This window comes from Thunnus thynnus, chromosome 21 (assembly GCF_963924715.1).
Source record: "Thunnus thynnus chromosome 21, fThuThy2.1, whole genome shotgun sequence".
In the NCBI taxonomy this organism is placed as follows: domain Eukaryota; kingdom Metazoa; phylum Chordata; class Actinopteri; order Scombriformes; family Scombridae; genus Thunnus; species Thunnus thynnus.
Genome location: NC_089537.1, coordinates 5058083 through 5079829, shown reverse-complemented (window position 1 = coordinate 5079829; position 21747 = coordinate 5058083). Strand labels below are relative to the sequence as shown.

The following is a 21747-nucleotide window of genomic DNA, read 5'->3' as shown; positions in this document are numbered from 1 at the left end:
ATAATCAGGTTTGATTGGCTTGATGGAAGCCTTGATGATTGCCCTGTTTATAATCCCCGACACAAATACGTTGTAAATGCTAATTTATATATACTAGGCCGACAGCACACGCCGGTTCTCTGCCTATGCTTTAATGCAGCCAAAAGCTGATTGAAGGTCGATGATGTTCGTGCCCTCATTTGTCGACCGCGCCGCTGTGTGAAATAATCACTTGAGCGTGCCGTGTTTGACTGGCCTACCTTTTGGTTTGGAGTAGTATGTGTGACCTTGACAACAGCCAAAGTGAAGGAATGTATGACGTGAGCTGGACCAGGAAGCTCTGAGAGGGCACTGTGTTGATATGAAGGAACCAAATTGGCTGAACATACTTTGATGACAAGACATGAAGGTTTTGATCATATTGATTGACTACTGACAGAAGAATAATCAGCAATGGTTCTGATAATAATGTATTAACACTGTCTGGTTCCAGCTTTGATGTGACAACTTCCTGCTTTTATCTGTTTCATACCGTTGTTAATTGAATATTTTTGGGTTTGGGACCATATGTTGGACTAAATAGTTCTTCAAAGATGCTACTTTGGTCTCTGGGAAATTGTGATGGACATAAAAGTATTAGTCTTTCAAAAAAAAATAGCTTTACAAGTAGTCTTACAGAAGTTTTACAAAAAGTATAAAGTGACTGGTTTCCAAACCCTGAAACTGAATCAAATTGTCTTTTCCACCTCATCTCACCTGTGTTTAAATAACCAATTTAGTTATTAACAACAAATACTTCATAAAGATCAGTTACAATGAGGATGACAGAGTTATTGAACATTGCCCCAAATAGTTCTGTTTTCGCCAAAACAGGGTAAAGCTCTATATAAGACTCTTTTAATAGACTTTGTTTGACTGGCAGACCAATCTTTAACTTGAGTCTAGGGATGAAACACTATTAAAAACACCCCCCCCCTTATGTGGAAACCCTTACAGCAACAATGCAGTCCTGCCAGGAGGAGCAGTTGACTCAATAACTCACCTCATGCCAAAGGTTACACAATCATATCCACTGTTCATATGCAACCTTTTAGCTAGCAACGACATCTTCACCTTTACCCAGACACAATTACTGTACATCCTTTAAAATATGGGGCTTAGACAAGAAGGTTAACCAACTTCATTGTGACATAAAAGCTTTGGGTCTGAATAGTGTTGATGACAGCAAACGCCCTTGGGGATAATAGGTGAGGTTGCTCATGTCACAGGCTAACAGGAACAGCCTTATTCCTGCGGTGTCGGGGTTGGGGTTGGGGGAGGGGGGTGGGGGGGGGGGGCGTCGAATGCCCTTGAAACGGCAGACAAGGCCACCTCCTGCCTGTAGTAGTAACCGAGAAGCGGAGGCCTTACCATGCCCGGGTTGGTGACAATCATGCCCTTGCACTCCTCCGCATATTTCTGCCACTCCAGCTCCTCCCACTGCAGCATGTCTGCAATCTCCTCTTCGGGGACCAGGGGCTTGCTGCTGCGCAGCAGGTAGAGAAGCACCTGATGCATGGACAGCACCTCCTTCCCACCATCTACCAGAACATACAGAGGCATAAACACACGCCAGAAATAAATGTATGTATGAGGGAGAGGTATAAAATGATTACCACGATGCTTGCAGTTCACCTGGGATTGGTAGTTAATTGAAAAACATGCCGAAATTTCAGTCTTTATAGCCACAGGTTGGGAAATTTAACAAGCTGTGACTTTTTTCCACGAGGGAAACTGTTTTACTGAGCTTCCATACAGTACTTTCTTTCACTGTTCAAAATCCTTGGCTTAAAAATAATAAAGGTTGATGTTGGAGAAAATCTCTTTCTCTTTTCTTTTTACAAGCATCTCAACCCGCCTCACCTCTGAGTTTTTGAGATAATATAACATACTGTGAAAATGTGCCCATGCATCGTAGTCACATTGTTCAGGAAAACACACACACAGGTGAACGGAGGAGCTCATACAAGGTCAAATGCTGCGCAATACGTGAAGGCACATAATGATTTGCTTATGGAATAATATTATAAAAAAAAATAAATCAGGAATGAGCGCACGGTCGCACACACGAATGCATGCACATAGAAAATACAGCAAAGCACATGCACGCATGATCTAACAGGTCAAATCGCTTTAATAGACACTCAGAATTGGTTGACCTCCATCGACGAGTGTTCACGTGGACTCACACACACACACACACACACAAAAAATCCCTCTCAGTGCTGGAAATGTATTAAGACTATAATAAATGCTTACCCACACACTCTCACTGTAACTTTCAAACACACACAACCATCATCATCATGCTCTCTCTGTAACTCCTTGTCTCCTCTCACTCTCTCTTTCTCTTCACAGATCACATCAGAAACACTGGATTGGACAGTTTTTTGGGAGTTTTTTTTTTTATGCTCTTGTAAAAGAGGCAGATAAGTGTTTGTAGCCGGCTAAATTGGGAGAACTAGGAGAGAAATTGTTTTTTGATGGAAAGAAGGTAGGTGGCACGGTTGTCATAACAAAACACCGTGGCAACATCATAGTGCACCAGCACCATCATGTGTAGCAAAGATGAACAACCATGCAGCTACGCAGCAGCACAGTCACTCTCAGTGACCCTTTCATTCCCACACCCCCCCCATCAAATATCAACGTATGCAGAAACATTGAGAGTAAACTTTACTGGAAACATGCAGCTTCTTGTTCCTTTTTTCTCTGTTGTGTGTTTGAACCACTAGAGGGAGACAAAGAGCAAAAGCAAAAAGCAGGACGGGTTCTGTGTAGGTTGTCCGGAGCCTCACCGGGTAAGAATCGGACGAAACGGGGCATGAAGTGGAACCGCTGGCATCCGGTGACGTCGTTGTCGAAGTCTGGGCCTGAAAAAAAGAAGAACAGAGGACAACATTTAATTATAAAACCTAACAAAAGTTAAAGATTTAGAGTGTTGACATCTTCATCAAAGTTATTAACCAGAATTCATTGCACCACAGATTTGTGAGAAAAACACAACTTTGATGTACTTTCTCTCTCTCTATACATATGTACACTCACCGTCCACTTTATTAGGAACACCTGTGCAATATAATGCGCTCCAATACAACAGCTCTGCCATAAATTCTACATTTATTGCAGCTTATACATTTTCAGTTTTTGTTGGCATTGTCAGAAAGGTGATAATCCTACTTTATGTTTATTACTGAGGTCGTAGTGGGTGGTGGTGATGTACTGGAGTATATTGAAAAGTGTTCCTAATATCTTGTCTACTGCATTAACATGCATGAGGAGGGCAAAATATGTAGAATTCATGGCGGAGCTGTTGTATTGGATTGCATTAGTGTGCACAGGTGTACCTAATAAAGTGGCCGGTGAGCGTATATAAATATATACACATATTATGACGACTGTGGAGGCGAAATTCATACTAATATAATTACACGTTGGCCGGTTCTGCCTCTGAGGAGAAACCTGAGAAGCTTTCCGCACATGTTTCAGCTGCTCATTATTACCCCGACAGACAGGTGTTATCATATCAGAATATAAAATATGTGACTCTATTTATTGTGTCATTAACATAGCTTGATAAATATGTCATGTTTATTTATTACAGTACAGGCTTCCATACATTTCAAACCTATTTATGAGGAAAGTCAGATAGTAATCAGTATTACATTTGAATGCGATAAGGAGCAAGTTATACATTATTAATGCAACTGTTCTGTACTCTACTGTATCTAAAATATCTAACTTCACATGAGCTTGAGGGGTCGTTGACCTTGGAAGTTTAACAAAAAAGAGACAAGGTCCTCCTCCAGAGCTTTCATCTTGTGGCCTTCATCGGTGAAAGGAGTTTGCTCCATTGTCGAGGAGATGGTTATGTTTTGTCGTCATTTAAGCACGGAACAACCGAGCAAACTACACCCACTGCCGAAGGTCATGACGGCAAACAATGAAGGCTCTGTGAGGAACTTGTGGCTTACTATGTTCATCAAAAGAACGGCGACAAGGTCAAAGAACGAGAAGACGACAGAGCGGGCGGTCAACTTGGCTCGGGTGTCCTACCTGTCAGGTTCCAGTCATACAGCTCAAGAATGTCCTGGAACAAGTAGGAGGCGAACAACTCCAGGCCTCGGACGCAGTAGTTCTGAGCACAGAAGAAAGAGAGAGAGAGAGAAGTGTTTGATAGCGGCGTATGTGAGTGTATAGCACAAGCATACTGCCACAAAGTACCTTAATGTAGATATGACTGATAAGTAAATCCAGTTCTCTAAACTTTATCGCATAAGCCACCTTATCGACGTAATCAACCTCTGCAGGTTAAAAAAGAATCTCTTTTCCCTTCTTCTAAAGGGGATTAGCACCTTCGCTCACCCGGGCACTGAGGTGCGATGGGTTACGTGTGGCTCAACTGTGCTCAGACTCTGCCATTTGAGATAAAAAAAAAAAAAAACAAAGGGGGTGAGAAAGGGGAGAGAAAGAGCTGGGAGATAAAGTGGGGTTTTACTGACCTCCGGTGCCATCTCCTCTATGAAGTGAATGGTGTAATCTATGTTGAAGCGGATCACACGGCACAATGGAATCTGTGATGATGAAAGGGACGAGAGGAACGAGAGGAAGAAAGAACGGGCCGACTCATTACCATTGGCGTTAGGCAGAGGTTACAAGCTTTTCAAGGAAACTCATTAAAAACCCTCATCTACGCCCGTGGAGCTCGACCCTAAAACGGCACACACACACACACACATGTAAAGAAACTGTACGTACGCTGCAGAAATCCAACTGTAGCTTACTGTAATATGTATAAACATGCACAACCTTTGGTTAATTTGAAAAACAAACATACAAATCACACACTTCTACACACACACACACACACACACAGAGACAGGAACCTGACTCCTCAAATTTAAGTAACTCAAATCTCGCTAAATAGATAAGCCTGCGCTTCTGTGTTTAATCTCCCTAGTTACACGGTCTTTGTTGTCAGAGCGCGGGTGTCCATTTTAAGAGATTAACCTGGGAGCCACATTCGTTCTTGCCCATCCCAGCGGCTAACTAGCAGGAGGGTGGGGGGGGCTAATATCACTCCCAAGGTTTCTAATCCCCACACTGCCACGAAGCGTTTACCCTGGCTTTTAACAAGGCCTGCTTAAATTATCCAGTTCAAATCATGGCTAATCCTCAGGGCTCTTTTCAAGCGAGACGGATATTGACCAAGTAGTTTAATATTCAAACATGCAGTAAAATACTAAGGGGTGGGACAATTATTGCAACATATCACAACATCTCCACTTGTATTACATTATCGATACACTGGCGCCGAGTATCAATACATCTTTGATTCAGCTACTTTTAACACAGCGCCACTACTCTCCGCTCCCTTATGGAGGTGTTGAACAGACTGGTGACAGTCGAATAGACCGCAATGCATGCAAGTAAAATAATCAGCTGCTGTCAGACTCTCAGTGTCCAGGCTGGAAAGTAGGAATGTGCAGAGAGAGAGACTATTTGTATTTGTATCTGTATTTGTTGAGGCAGCAAAAATTATTTGTATTTGTATTCGAATAAAAGTGGAAATAGGCTTAAAAAAATCCTGTTTTTGCTTTTATTAGACTTTTAATTTTTGGAAAATTAAAGTGTTACAATAAGTGTTTATGAATAAAACTTTACGACTATAAAACTTTACTCTTCACCTCATTGCGGACAGACCTCTAACTAACAAATAATTGTACAAAACCTACTATTTGTGATTTGCCGAATAATGTATTTGTATTGGGGCACACCCCTACTGGAAACACAGAGAGTCTGCTGGAGCTTTGACAGTCACTAGAAGCACATTCATGGCACTTTGTAAAAGTTTCTGTGTGGTACCAGATACTATGAGAGGTTAATGTTAAGCCTACCGTCGCCGTCGCCCAAATATCTTGTTAAGCTCTGAATATAGCGGTCAGTTATCGGCGGGTCGTGTATAGTGTTTACTGCCACAGAAAAGGATCTTTCGTTTACCGCGTCTCTTATCAGACTTGCTACCAGCAGCTCTGTGTGAGGCACAAACTGAGGCTACAGTTAGCAGTGTTGTGATATTTATACTTCTTATATATTGTGATATATCTTACATTTAGATAGATACACGAATACTGTATACACACGAAATTGTGATATATATATCGTGATTCCCAACCCTATAAACGCGTTGACACTGCTGGTTTATACAGATGCAAATATGTAAAAACACTTTGAACAGATTCCCATGAAACTGGGTTTGTTGGCGCCCTATCGATTCCTCGCTCCCTTTAAACTCCCTCCTTGGGATAGAAGTCGGGCGCCGAGCTGAAACGGCTACAGAAAGAGAGGGTCCTTTTAAGTCATGACCTTTCTAATGTTTAACAGTCATTGCCGGGCCTTCAAAAAGCGACAGAGAGGACTCTGAGACAAGGTCAGCGCAAGTGAGAGAAGAGCACTTTGTCCAGGCGACAAAGAGAGGCTGACCCGAAGCCAAAAAAAGCCCCGATGTGAAGTTACTTTTGAGGAGAGAGCGGAGTTAAAGGAGAGGTGGTTTCACTCAGCCGCTGAACTAAATTAGACGTGTCGCATTAACAGACATGTAGGAGGAGGACGGTCGGCCACGTGGAGTGCTGTATGGAGAGCCGGGGTAATAAAACCGATCATGGACCCGGCTGCTTTACATAGCAGAGCTTCATGCTGGCGGGCTCATACATCACAAAGAAGAGGGAATAAAATTAGACGTGGGTGGATTACCAACACTGAGCTATATGGCTGAAATGAATATAAAGATATTAATACATATATCACAATATGACAAATGTATGAGAAACCCTTTGTACACATATAAAAACAAACTGTCAATCACACATTACTTGGAATTATTACTTCAGATGAGATTTTAGATCATTAGTTGCTTGGTTTATGTATAATACATGTCTGTTTGTATGGGAAATGACAACCAATCACAATGTCTGTAAGCTTGTAAGCAACCAAAACTTTCTACCTGACCTTTGTTAAGTTTAAGATGAATTGTTTGAATAAAACTGTCAAGAAAAGCAAGCAAATAAATAAATAACAATGACATTCAATATATAAAAAAAAACAAACAGGCATAACAGGGAAAAACTGACTATACAGTGACAAACACTGTCAGACATTTTTGTGGTGTTAAAATTCACGCTGTATCACCGGATAGTGAATGAACAAGCAGGCTTACACTGGTGAGAGGAGTGTGGGAGAAAAGAGAGAAGCCTTCGAACAGGTACTCGTGGTCATCGTACTCGATCACCGTCGGCCTGTCAGTCTGAAACACAAAACACTTTAGCGACACCGCAACACGTTTACATGATATATATGATATGATATATATATATATACAGCAATTACTGCTTCAATGATGCTGTAGAAAAATCCATAATACATCATTCAAAATCCTGCTGCTACACAAAACATCCTGCAGTAGAAGAAGAATAGAGCGCTTGATTGTTGTTACATTCTTTAAGATCTGACTGTTGTTGCTTAAATTAGTGTTTTTGCAGATGTAGTTTCTGTCATTTTAGGATTTTGACAAAAAAAAGACAAATTCATACCAGGAAGTTAGTGGGAGGAGACACGGTGATCCTGTAGTGGAAGAGTTTCCCTGCGTTGTTGTTCATTAGACGACACTTTTTCACATGCTGGAAAAAAAGACACACAACACTTGACATACTATATCTCATCCTCTTCTTTCCTTCGTTCTTACATTGTATCAGTCACACGTGTGAGCTCATGATGCGTTTAACAGATTAAAAAAAAAGAAGGGAGATATGAAATGAAGACTTTTTGTTCACATGCAACAGTATTTTATGGCTGCAAATAGCAATTGTTTCCATTGTTGACTAATCTGACGGCTACTTTCACAGTTAATCATTTATTATATGTCAGAAAAAAACGTCACAGTTTCCCAACGTTCATGTTGACGTCTTTAAATGTTTTATATTACATTTACAATGATACAAAAAAAGATAAAAGCAGGAAACTTTTTGCCATATTTGCTTAAAAAGGGACCTAAACTATTAATCAAAATAGCTGCAAATGACTTTCAGTCATGTGACTTCTACCACGAACCAAATGTTTGGTTACTGGACATTTTCCAGTAAAGACTGACATCCTTAAGTACAACCACACAGCCCATTTATAAACCCATAAAAAAAAAAAAAAACATCTAATTGACTAAGCATTTCCAGGTCAACATAGACTGTAACAAGTAATTAGTTCATTAATTGACTACTAGGAGGGCAGCCCCTTTTTCATTTTACCAGCATAATAGATTTGGGTCATTCTGTGTCAAATCACACAGAATCCAGCAAAGTGGTTTCAGCACCGTCTCAGATTCTGTTCAAAATGTTGTCTATAAAATGTTTGGATCCCAAAACTAAGACCTGTAAAATATCTTTGTTCAGTTTTTATATTTTATCTGGGAAGCCATGTTTGGCCATTAATATCTTGAAACGTATTATTCCTGTCCTCACCAGACTTTACAGGACGGAAGACAAACATGATCTCAGTATGACTGAAGCATTAAAAGTTGCATGATTATTGATTTTCTATCAGGAAAAAAGGTGCAAAATGCCTAAACAAGAGTGATATCGAGGGTACTATAAACCCATTTTTTTGCAACCACATTATTTTTTCTTCAAATACAATCTTTTATTAATTTTGTGCCAATATTTGAGGTCTCTACCACTAAAGGACATGAAGATATTATGAATAAGACAAGGCGTGGAAGCATTTATCAGTCATTTTCATAAGACGTATGTATGTTGTATGTTCATTTAGTGTACAAAGTGTCCCTCCATGTTCCCTTCATAGATAAATACACATAGTTAAAGGCATTGTTTTAACTCTTATTATCTGTACTTATGTGTCCCAGCCTCTGAAATATTGATTGGAGTAAAGAAACACATGTTTACAATGGCTCGTTAATCAATAATTAATAAACACATCCGACCCTCTATGTGGAAACACATTTAGATGCTCCCACTGGAGCCTGAGAGAGAGAGAGAGAGAGCCATTTAGGATGCCACTTATTCCTAATTATACCAGAGGTTTTATCCAAATATTTCACTTATTCTCAATATCCGGGACACAATTCCCATCTCAAATGCCCTCTACTCCGATGAACATACTGAAAACATGTTTATCTTTCATTTCTTACATTCCTATGACACGCTGCAATAATCATGAGACACAAAAAAGTCATCCAGAAACGGACGTTTTTCCGCCACAGATAAAATATAAATCTCACATCTGTGTCTATTTTTGTATGAAGGAGAAACAGAAGGACATTAGCACTTTGTACTCTTAATAACTAAACCATTTTAGCCCTATGAGAATGACCAAAACATGCTACCATGCCTTGTTTTATTCATAATATAGACATTCATGATGTAGACGAGGTTTGAACAAAATCAGAGACGGTGGTGCAACAAACTTATCTGATTTAACACTTAAAGACCCGTTTTAAAGATACAGAATCACCTTTAAATAATGCTAACGTGTCTGTAGAATTAGCTGGTGAGTAGAAATCTTCTACAACTAAAACTTACTTATTGTTGTCTGGGGGGGCGTTGATGTTAATTTAACACCCTGCAAAACACATCTCCATAGATCAACACACTCATTAAGTAGGCTTGAAGTAGTCTGTGACCTTCATCGGTCTCTACCGGCAACCGAAAGGAAGATGCTTAATACTACGATATTAAAACCGCTTTGTGATTTGTTGTTTGTTGACTTTGTTGTCAGTTTTTTTACTCCAAACCACAGGAGAGCCAGAAAATGAGTCATAAAAAACCCAGAAATCTCAGCTCCTGGCGAAATAATCAATGAGTCACCGGCACAGATCGACTCACCCTCATCATCCGGCGCTTTAGGACGTTCGAATCGTACTTATTGTCTCTTAAATACAACAGAAAACAGCCTCTGTATCGAGGGTACGTTTAGGGTGACTAGAATAACGTCTGTGGTGGAACTTCAAGGTTATGAAAGGCTGATTTATTCACGACGTGTCATACCTCCTCCCCCGGGTAGATGCTGTGGCGGATCCCTGTACGTCTGGCCTTGGCGCTGCACTTACACAAGGGACCATCATTCATCTGGACAGAGAGAATTTTTACGTAAATCAGACAGTAGTGCTTCGCTCGCCGTGTGTGTGTTAACATCTATAAACCTGCTACTACCTTTATTTTCCCTCACTGGAGTTTTGTTATATCATGAAAAAAAAAACTTCTCTGAATAAGATATGTTCCTAGCTAGCACATTAAAAAAAAAAAAAAAATCCTGGCCTTCAACTACACTTGAGAATTCATTGCCAGTCATGCACTTCAACAGTAGGAAACTACAGTCTTGTAGAGGAAAAACATTAGATAGACATCAGCGCTGATGGGCTGCAATTTACTTTTTTTTTTGGTGGATCCACTTCAGCCTCAACCTGCCTCTTCTACTGGACCGATTGATTTCCAATATCTCCTAGAGTGATTTTCATAACTTCTAGAGAGTAGTATGAAGTAGTTCTCCTTCACTTCCACTGCAGGAGAATCTCTTTGTGAACGTGAGGAATGTTCTGATTTATCGTACAAGCGCTTTCTGACTGTGTTACATAAATAAAGATTATTATTATTAGTAGTAGTAGACCAACCTGGCCTGGGTCATTATACCACAGCTCCTCATGCAGGCGGTCAGGGTGAGCCTTTTTTCTCTTGATCTCGGCGATGACATCAAAAACCTCGGAGTCAGAGCTGCTGGAGCAGGTGCTTCCTTCGCCGTCTGACTCACAGTCTGAGTCACTACTGCTGTCATCTGGAAAAAAAAAAACCAAAGTGCAAAAGGCTCTTTAATCAGCCTGGGGGGGAGGAGGGGGGGGGTTGACAACTGAAACATAATTCAGTGAGTGAGCCGGAGCTGGATGAGTGGTTAAGCTCCCCCCCCCCTCCTCCCTTGCTCAGCTGCGCCCTCGTTGAGTATTATACAACAGAAAGTGTCGGTAAAGCGATCTGTCAAAATACTTTCAAACTGTGTGTACTTTACTGTCGGCCCCTGACGGCTCCGGCGGAGGAGTAATTATCCACACAATGCCGGTGATACAGCGCAGCTCTCTTCATTTATATTAACAGTATGTTTCTTTAGGCTTCAGCTTACCAAACGCTACATTAGATTCATTAAACCTTCTTTTTCATTACTGTTACAGCCGACTACAGACTTAAATGCATCAACGTGGTTAAAAGGAGCCGTACGGTTGATGATGTTGACATCTGGCACTCAAGTTTTCTTTTATTTCTCTCACACTTGTCGCTCTGCCTTTTCTGAAAAGAAAACCCTCCCACCGAAATGAGGATTATATAATTACCAGTCAGTTGGATTGTTTCTGGCTCTCAGCTAAACAAAGTCTTCACTTCTTATCAGCTTTTCGACTCAAGTGAAGCCAGTGGCCCCCAGAGCGACATATTTAGCAAATTAGATCTCCCTGAGTGAGATTTATACTATGGAGACGCTGGAGGAAGACGATGGAGCTGACAGCCCTGCAGATAACGATCATGAACGTTGAACTTAATCTCTATTTCAGTCGAACGCTCTGCAGGTTTTTATGGATGTCAATAACAACAGATTGTCAGCAGATGTATGAGCTGTTTGCTATTTAGTTGTTGCGTTTATAGAAACAACTAATACGCCTGCAAATCTCAGAAGGTGAAAATCTGATTGACTAATCAATCAATCAATGGCTGCAACAGTAAACGAGGACGATGATGACGCGCGATTATACCCGCAGGATCACTGCTCACCTGGATCCTCGTCCAGCTTGGTCTTGGGTGGGTCCCATTTAGGTCGAGCCTCTTTAGCTCGCTCCTGTCTCCTCCCCAGTTCCTCCTCGAAACGCTCGTACAGGTCCCGAAGTTTACTGGTCCCCACTACTGTGGAGTCTCCCTGGAGTAAACCAATACAAAGAAAATATGTTGACGTATAAATGTTACATTCATTGAGTTTGTTTAATACGTGCAAACCAACAGCTGTGACGCCGCTACGATCTACTGGATAAGTGCGTCACCGAATGGTTTAAAGCAGTGGTGCCCAACCCCTGGGCCGTGGACCGGTACCGGACCGTACAGAAAGAATAAATAACTTACATTATTTCCCTTTTATTTATTATCTAAGTCCGAACGATGTTTTATTTTGAAAAACGACCGGATTCTCTCCATTACATCCGTCTATGATTTACTCTTGACGCTTGTCTCGGTCACGTTACCATAGCAACCGGAGAGCGTTAGGGATGCAGAGAGGATGTTACTCATGTTATGTTGTTGGCGCGATGTTACGAGGACGCTGCTGATAAAGTCGCATACGAGTACACAGCGGACTCAGGTTTATTATTTTATTTTGAAAATTCCTGCAGTTTTTATGCCGGTCGTATTTATTCGCCGCACCTCAAAGGCCGGTCTGTGAAAATACTGTCTGACATTAACATTTACCATCCATACATCTGTTTGTAAGTGACCCACATACTACAGCTCAACATTTATGTTCATTTTGGAGACTCTATGATGTTTCTTTTAAAGCAGCAGACACATCCAGATGTGAAGTTCTCCAAAATAAAAGCACAACATATGAAAAACAAAATGTAATTATTTCACTATGAGAGGAAACAAGCTACATATGAATATAGTTAAAAAGGGTATTTAGGCTTTCAGTCCTCACAAACAGTCCGTAGCCACCTGCACTCTCAACGTCATCATTGTGATTCAACACTTTTGGGACACCTACACTTATTCACCAAGCTTGTATCTTCACTGTTACCGCAGAGAAGAAAGAGACACAGCAGTACTGAATCTCTTAATGGAGAGGTGGAAAAAAAAAAAGAAAAAAGTTCTTGACATTTACCTTTACTTTGGTTTTATTGAGGGATTGGTCAGGTCTTGGCCAGAATGTGTAATTTGTGGTAAGAAAGTACGAAGCAAGCATTCAGAAATGTTAAAAGGTCAGCTTTTTAGAGAAGAAGAAAAAAAAAAAGCAGCTGGAAATATCCAAAAATATCCACAGACATCAGAAATGTTTGAGAGGGCAGGTAGTGATTTGCAAAGTGCTATTGAGGTGTCGTTTGAGTGCTCGATACTAACCGAAAGGCTGAAAAACTGTAGTCGAGAGCGAACTCTTAAACACCCTGAAAGACGGAATTGATAAAAAAATAGCAGACGGGAGAAAAAAAAGGAAAAAGTTTCCTTTGCTAGTCGGTTGGATAAAACAAGTCTCTGCTCAGCGTTAATGAGCGATGCTGAAGGGAAACTGTTGTTTTTCATTTTCCCATCCTTTTGTTTCTAATGTGGACGACAACTTTTGAAACTGGTCCAGTATTGAGCGAGAGTGCCTCAGCCGGGAGCCACAAAACATGTTGTAATGTAACCCTTCAGGGCCAATAGAGCTGCAAAATAGATGGAAAATATGGTTGAAAAATACCAAAGTTTCCCTTTAAATGCCAAGTTATTCTTCTGTTTAACACATCTATAACAATAGAGTCAAAGACATTTATACGGTTATGGACTCTGAAGCTCTTGTGAATGGTTACCAAGTGTATAATAACAAGTATAACAACCAGCAACTGAAGACAGGAAAGATAAACTCAAAGGTAACAGTACCACTTGGTCCATGGGGTCGTTGGAGTAGTAGTTCTCGGCGTGGGTGCAGCGGATCCAGGCGGGTTTCAGTAGCTCCTCTTCTTCTTTCTCATCATCCCCCTTCTCCTTCTCCCTCTCCAGCTCTCTCTCTCTCTCCCGTTCCCTCTCTCTGTCTCGGTCTCTCTCAGCGAAGGCCTCTTCGGGGTCTCTGCTCCTGACAGACGAGTAGCTGCGCTCTCTGCTGGCGCTCGAGGAGCCCTCCGACCTCCGTTCCCTCTCCTCCTCCCAGCGGCTGCGCTTCCTGTCTCTGCTCGTTGACCGGCTGCGAAGCACAAATAAGAAAAAAGGATCGCGACGAGCAGAAACACAATCATGACCGATTTTTATAATATGGCTAAAGAACCGAGTTCAGGTCATGTGACATCAACTTAGCCAGTTCCGTTTGCTAAATGAAGACCGTGAGATATGACTGAAAGTCATTCTCACTCAAGAGACATCGCCTGAGTATCTCTGATGTTTGCTTCTAGGATCATTCAGGACTTTTCAGCTTCTAAAGTATTTCCAGTTAAATAGACATACTGTCACTGATCCCTGAAGGACATGATCATGAAGCCATTTCATAACCAAAGAACACGCAAGCACTTCAAAAGGACTCGGATTACAAAAAGGAAAATATAATTAAAAAAAGCAATCTCTGTAGAACATTTCAACTGCTGTAAAAGGCAAAGACACCTTATTCATCTTAAACTTACTGAAAAAAAGACACAAAAAAATACAAGAATTGTAAGAAAGGATGGATGAAAAGGTGAGACAAAGACAAATAAGTGACTTCATGTGTACCTGCGAGGCCTCTTTCTGTGCCTGTCGGGCGACTGGGATCTCCGACTTTCTCTGTGACGATACCTCTCTCTGCAAGCACACAAACACACGGCAGTCAGAAGAGGATTATTTCACAGATTAATCTCAATCAGGAAAGCTTCTGCCGTCTGCGTACCTGCTGCGATCCCTGCTCCTGTGTCTGGGGGAAGTCCGTCCTCTATCATATTCAGACCTGTACCGCCCGCCGTCTGGCCTGCTACGCCTGTCTGGACTCCTCCCGCGGTCCTTCCTCTCTCCGGAAAACTCCATTTTATGCCTATCGCCATGGCTACCGTAGGCATAGCTCTTCTGCCTGTGGTCGTCGTGGCGATACCCCCTTTCTGGAGACCTCCGGTTGTCCATGGGTTTCTCATACTTGTACTGCCCGCCGTGCCTGAAGCTGTGGTCTGGTTTGAACGAGTTGGGGCTTTGGGTGTACCCGGGGTTGAAGGTGGGAGGAGGGAAGGGAGGGTGGGGAGGATGGGGGTAGTTCATCGAGTACGGAGGGTGGTAGTTCATAGATTGAGAAGCCATGGGAGGAGGCATGGGCGGGTGCGGTAACGGCGGCGGGGGCACAGGCGGCATCATGTAAGGGTGGTAGGCGTTCTGAGCGGACACCTGGGAGCCTGCGGTGGGGCCACCCGCGGAGCTGGGCAAGGGAGGAGGTGGGAAGTTAGGTGGAGGTTCGGGAAAGCCCTGTCGGACGGGGGGCTTGGGGAAAGGCGGGCGCACCGGGCACGCGTTAAGAGAACTGGGAGTCTGGGAAGGCGCTGGAGGAGGGTACTGCATGAAGTCAGAGTGAGGAGGCATGTAGCCACTGTTTCCGTGGTAGCCTGAACTGGGAGGAGCCTGAGGATCGTAGTGGTACGGGGGCACCGGAGGCTGGGGAGGGGGCGGTCTCAGGTTGGCGGGTCGGTAGTTCTGCGGGGAGCTGTGCTGGCCGGGGGGCATCCCTCCTCTGGGACCCCCACGATCCTGATGGAAAGACATGACTGCAGACAGAACAATCACATTAGAACTGACATCTACTCTTATACCACATCAATGACACACAAGTAAATACACCTACATCAAAGTGTTATTTTACTCATCTTACTTAAATTACTTGCAATGCACATTTATTAACAACATAAAGGTTTAAAAGTCCCTGACTCTTACTCTCAACAGTGGAAAACTTGTTTTCAGTCCTGTATCAAAGTCTGTTTCCCTTTCACGTACAGTTTCCTACAGCGCTGTCTCTTATGGTTGAGATTAGGGCTTTATTTAGGTTATCATTAGGTTAGGAGTAGGTTTGCAGTTATGGTTACTTTCAGATTAAGGTGAGAGGAAAGAGACACAACACCGGTACTATTCACCTTACTATTAGAATGAACTGCAGAAAAACTGAACTAAGAGACTCTCATTCTTACGAGGAACTTAAAGAATGCATTAGATGAGGTCTCAATAATAGTTTTATTGATTTAATAACTGGCTGTATTGTGTGAGTATTGATTATTTTGAGCGACTGACTCAGTTCCCAGGTCTCTCAAATGTGATCTTGATCTAAATGAGGCATCCTTGAAAAAAAAATTAGCCTAAGCTTAGCAAAATGACATTATTATGATGTTAATGTGGCAAGCAAACAGCGAGTTTTCATCTGCATTCTCTGAGCAGGTTGATGTAAAAAGTTTAAAACAGAAGCACCGAGTTATGTCATATCACAATGTCATGTAATTAAAGCTAAAAGCAGTGATAAAAACGTTGGTTTATTATTTACGTGTGTAGCAGTATGAACACCGTTAACTGAATTACTTTGCACAGATGTGAGCTTCAGTAGCTAAAGCTGCAACAGATGCCAATAAAACAAATGTTTAACCAAAACACGCACAAAGCTACTGAAGCTAACTGAGTTAATGTTGCCGTTTAGAAAAGAAAGTGGTCACTCTGGGTGAGTATTATTATTTTTCGAGCTATCAGCTATAATAAACATCCTACTAGCTTTCCGGGTGACATGTTCGATTAGCAAGCTAGCTAGCACATCATGACAGGATGAACGTAAGAAATTACCTTTGAAAATAAGGAGCACTAGCAACAAACGCGTATCATTCCGTCTTTACTGCTGGTTCAAAAACCTTCCAGTCTAAACTGTCTTAACCGGGGTTAAATTAAACAAGATTGAAATGAAGTATACTATGCAGTATAACGGGTTAACGCTGCCAGTTGGGTACCACGCTGTCCGCCTGCCTGTGTTTCTAGTCGGAATTGTTACGGAGATGCGCACGGATGGACCAATCAGATTCAGCGATTTGGTCATTGGCCAATGACAGAGCGTTATGGTTTTAAAGAGTTTCTCGCCGGCTTTGATATCTGTAGCGCAACTAGTAAACATCAGAGACGGTTTAGAAATGTTGTAGAGCATCTTTGTAAACTTGCAAAAAATATATATATATATATATATTTACAAGAAAAGAAAAATTACTCAACGTGGGAAATTTGCGTGGAACTGCCCACATTCAGTGGGAAACAACACGGTTTCTCCCATATAAATGTGTTGAAATAAGTGCATAATAACATAATGTAATATATATCCCACCAACAAATTGTTTCTATTTATTTATTTATTTATTATTGCTTGTGCCTTTTGTCCTGTTACTACGTTGACTGTATCAACAAATTGGAAGTGAGGTCATGTCTTTTATGTGATCTTTATGTCATTATGATGCCTAATTGTATTCTGTTATTGTCTTAATGTCACACATGTTGTAAGTGATGCTTTCTATAATTAAAGTGATGGAAGAGAAAACAAGATCACTTTAGCGCATAAACACACACTTTCTCATGTAGTAAAGTAGAGGACCGTGTTATCAGGTAAAGAAAAAAAGTTAAATTTAAACTATTTCCTTTACAATGTGGCCAATTAGAAATCAATGTACATAAATTCTCCTGATTATTGCTGTTTTATTTGACACTTTTGCATCAATGCTCATGAAATATGAAATTAACATTTCATCACAAACCTGCATTTACTAAGTTTGTAATTGTAAAGCCTGTAATGTGTCAACCCTGTCGTCCAGGGAAAATCTGCTTAATTGAATTAAAATTTATTGCCTTTAATTTTCAATTTTTATTCACTCTGGCAGGTCTGATTATTTTCTGATTTTTTAAATACATGCTGTATCACATTTATTAATTTTACATGTTTAACATTTCTTTGGAGCAGACTGAAAATAAAGATAAAGCATTTTCTACCTAATATGTAGCCACAATTAAATACAGCATCACTGTATTTAATAACAGAAAAAAAAAAAAGTTTTATTACAAGATAATTACTGTTAACTGAGGAGTGAAGAACTTGTTTGGCATTTCAGAAGATCCATGGAAGGAAATCAACTAATACAGGTTAAGGCTTCATCTCACAGGCTCCATTTATACTTTTAGTTTGGCAGCTCTGTTTGTGTGTGTGTGTGTGTCTGTTGTTTCATAAAAATTATACACATTTACCAACTATATTTCCTTTTTAACTATATTTACTGTACTTGTGCACTGCAGCCACTAGAGGGCGGCAGAGGAATATTTTGAAACTGCCTGACAATGAACTGATGCAGCATTACCATGGAAACATCACACATCATCTCCAGAACGGATGAGGCAGAGACTACACCACCACACATCTAACATAGTACATGTGTTTCTTAAGGCTAAACTCTGTTACTGCATTCTTAAAGAACCTGGGGAACATTCTGGCCTCAATCCATTCAGCTTCTCCCGTATCATTCTGAGTGGGGGAACCTATTACGCTTCTGCTCCGTATTGATCTGACCTTATCTCAGGAGATGTTGGTCTGAATACATGACTCACAGCCCGGTTGTTAACCTCGCTGTGCAGTGGCGTTGCTGTGCCCCCCCCCCTGCTGTGATGTTATGTACCACACATTCTGGCCGGATAAATCAGTGTGAAAGACCAAGGTTAAAGTGCACAAGCCCACACAGTTTGCTCGGAGGAGACGCCTACATTCTCTTCTGACCACTAATCATCCAGCTTGGAATATTGTGTGTAAAAACAATTGAACTGCTAGTTAGAGTCTTACAAGTCAACATGACAAGGCTGCAAAGAAAGATACACTGTTGCTCACTTAGCTGCAGTTTATTGAGACATCAACCAGTGACGTTTCAAGCTCTTCTTCAGACTAAACAAAACATAAACAGTTGCCATCTTAAATAGATTAAATAGGCTCCAGTCACATGACAGTCACATGATTTATGTGCAAAACCCATTCTTGCATATATATATATATATATACAGACACAAGTGCCAAACACACATGTGTAAAGAAAACAATAATGATAATTCATACATATAATACATAGAAATATAGAAAGGACTATCAGAGCACAATAGAAATACATCAGGCTAGTAACCGTCATACCTTTAATGTGATTTAAATAGAGGTGCCTCATATTTAAAAAGCACAGGGAACATTAATTAATACCTGAGGAGAATATGGCAACAATACATAAACAATCACAGGAAAGGTGTGATATTAAAGTCCTCATTCAGACCCCTTGGTGTGAGAGTATTCAGTGTATAAAATCCGAAACAGTTCTCTCCTCAGGAGTACAGAGTCAATGTCACCTCCTCTACGGGGGCATTTAATAGCTTGGCTGTCGATGTATCTGAGAGTGGATATATGCTGTGCTGGGCTTTTTTTTTTTTTTTTTTAAATGGGCAGCAACTAGGCTTGTTACATCCTGGTAACAAATGGCATGTCTGTGCTCAGTGATTCTAGGTTTGGGAGCTCTGGTTGTTTTTTTTTTCCAATATAATCAAGACTACAAGGACATTTAAGCATATATATTACATTCTTCATGTTGCAAGATATCAGGCCCTTGACACTGAAGCTTATTCCTGAGTGAAGATGATTGAAGGTACGAGTTTTATATACGTGAGATGGCATTGTTGACAATTCCCACATTTGTAATCGCCAGGAGGGACCCGACTCAAGAAGTGTGAAGGGGGTGTGGGGGCAGGTCTGCTCTCACCAGCATATTGCAAAGATTAGATGGTCTTTTATAAACTGGAGGAGGGTTATTAAAACATAATCTCAGTGAAGGGTCTGTATCTATGATGCATCAATGTTTCTTCATAACCTCCTCAATGTCTCTTCCAACAGGTGAGTACTGAATCCAGTTTGAGAGATTTTATCAAAACCGCCTGGTTGCCTCCGTGATCCACTCTTCCCTGAAACCTCTTTTTCTGAGGCGATCTTTGAGAACAGCTGATTGATCCTGAAAATCCTCCTCCGAGCTACATATACATCTTGAGTAATGAAATAGGGAGATGTAGGATGGTGAGAGTCCCTATGTAATAAAAAAAAATGTATCTGTGGTTTTCCAGTACAAATTAGTTTTTAAGGCATTCCTCTCCCTGATCACCAGAATGACCAAAAAGCAACTATAGATAGAGAAAACTTAAGATGTTGGTTCTTCAGATTCATGAATTCCATCAGTTGTGTCTCTGTGCCAGTCCATCTAAAAAAATATATCATCCAAATACTGTTTCCAGTTGGATATGTGCTGCATGTATGGGTCTAACAGTCCAACATAGAGCGAGGCAAAGCTTGGTAACATTTTGGATCCAATACCCACTCCTGAGACCTGGAGATAAAATATGACAATAACCCCGTGCAAAAAGCCATAAAGATAAACATTTCCCAGTTTGGTGTGGAAGAGTTTGACTGATGTGCACCTCAACCCCATCAAACACCTTTGTGATGAACTGGAACACCTACATAGTTGTAACTAACAATTATTTTAAGTATCAATTGATATGATGATTATTTTATCAATTAATGAATCAATTGTTTTGTCCATAAAATGTCAGAAAATGGTGAAAATGCCCATTTCAATTTCCTAAAGCCTAAGTTGACGTCTTTAACTGCTTGTTCAGCCTGTTTAGTTTATTATCAAATAAGACAAAGAAAAGCAGAAAATCCTCACAATTGAGAATCTGGAACCAGGTACGTTTTTGTGTTTGTGCTTAAAAAATGACTGTGAAAAATGAAATAAATGAACAACTAACCAATTTCATCAATCACCAAACCTCCCTGATGCTCCTGTGGTTGAATGGGGAGTAAATCCCTGCAGCCAGGTTCCAAAAACTGGTAGAAAGCCTGAAACCAGAAGACTGGAGGCTGTTGCAGCAACATATGGTTCCATAATTTTGGAATTAGCCGACATTCCTGACAACTGATACATACAAAAGACATAGGAGTCACATTTGTTAACTGAAAGTTACAGCTTTGTCAATCTCTGATTAATAACTTAAATAAAACAGCTTTTTTTCTACATTACTATACTTATACTTTACTTATAATCTGCTTGGTGACCCACTGAAGTAAATTTAATTAAATTACATTAACATTACACTGAGCTTGAAATTTTCAGGTGATGGCAAAAGTTAGAAGTTTAATTAGCGAGCGAACAGTTGACCTTAAAGCACGAGTTCACAACTTTTCAAGTCTGTCTTAAAACAGTCAGGAGCCCAAATGAACATTGAAATAGGTTTTTCTTGCCATAATCATTGCTGCTGTTCATACTGACCATTAGAAGATCCCTTCATAATACACTTACAATGTAAGTGATGGGGAACAAAATCCACAGTCCTGAAGCTAATATGAAGCTTTAGTCGTCCAAAAGAGTGAAATCAAGTAGATATCTTTCAACATTACAGTCTTTTTCAGTGCTAAAGTCCCTCTTTTTGTTACTATACTTCCACCGCAGCTCAACAGGGAAACACTGTCCGAGGAAACACAAAGAATTTTGACTGCTGAAGCCTCATATAAGCCTCAGATAAACCCTTAAATGCATCTTCGCACCAAATGACTGTGTGGACAAACTGTGGATTTTGGCCTCCATCACTTACAATGAAAGCACATTTGAAGGGGATCTTTTAATATCGAGTATGAACAGGAGGAATGATTGCAGCGAGGAAAACCTCTTTCACTGCTCATATGGACACTTGACTGTTGTTTTAAGAGAGACATGAAAAATCGTGAACCTGCCCATCCTGAAGAAACAGAGAAAAGTGCAGTAAAAGAGCAAGATAAATGCCTTAAAAAAGATTGCTAACAAATTGAGTTACCACAGAGTGCAGAGGCACAGCGCTGTAGCTCTCCTCTCTAGTAGTCAGCATGAACTTTTACCCAGGAGGTTTTATTTTCTGGCCATATTGTGTAGTTAGAGTGAAGGCATTG

At 40.8% G+C, this 21747-nt stretch overlaps 1 protein-coding gene across 1 annotated transcript in view; it reads right to left on the bottom strand.

Annotated features, from left to right (window-relative positions):
* Positions 1 to 16752, bottom strand: part of drosha (drosha ribonuclease III) — a 91464-nt gene extending 74712 nt beyond the window's left edge. Inside the window, exons 1-13 of the mRNA XM_067578647.1 lie at positions 16563 to 16752; positions 14653 to 15508; positions 14499 to 14567; positions 13680 to 13980; positions 11835 to 11976; positions 10694 to 10854; positions 10071 to 10151; positions 7608 to 7694; positions 7235 to 7321; positions 4521 to 4592; positions 4075 to 4156; positions 2817 to 2891; positions 1390 to 1559 (exon numbers count right to left, since the gene is read on the bottom strand). Coding sequence (XP_067434748.1) covers positions 1390 to 1559; positions 2817 to 2891; positions 4075 to 4156; positions 4521 to 4592; positions 7235 to 7321; positions 7608 to 7694; positions 10071 to 10151; positions 10694 to 10854; positions 11835 to 11976; positions 13680 to 13980; positions 14499 to 14567; positions 14653 to 15506 — 2181 coding nt within the window. The 5' untranslated portion in view covers positions 15507 to 15508; positions 16563 to 16752. The remainder of the gene's footprint in view (positions 1 to 1389; positions 1560 to 2816; positions 2892 to 4074; positions 4157 to 4520; positions 4593 to 7234; positions 7322 to 7607; positions 7695 to 10070; positions 10152 to 10693; positions 10855 to 11834; positions 11977 to 13679; positions 13981 to 14498; positions 14568 to 14652; positions 15509 to 16562) is intronic.
* Between the last annotated feature and the right edge of the window lie 4995 nt (positions 16753 to 21747).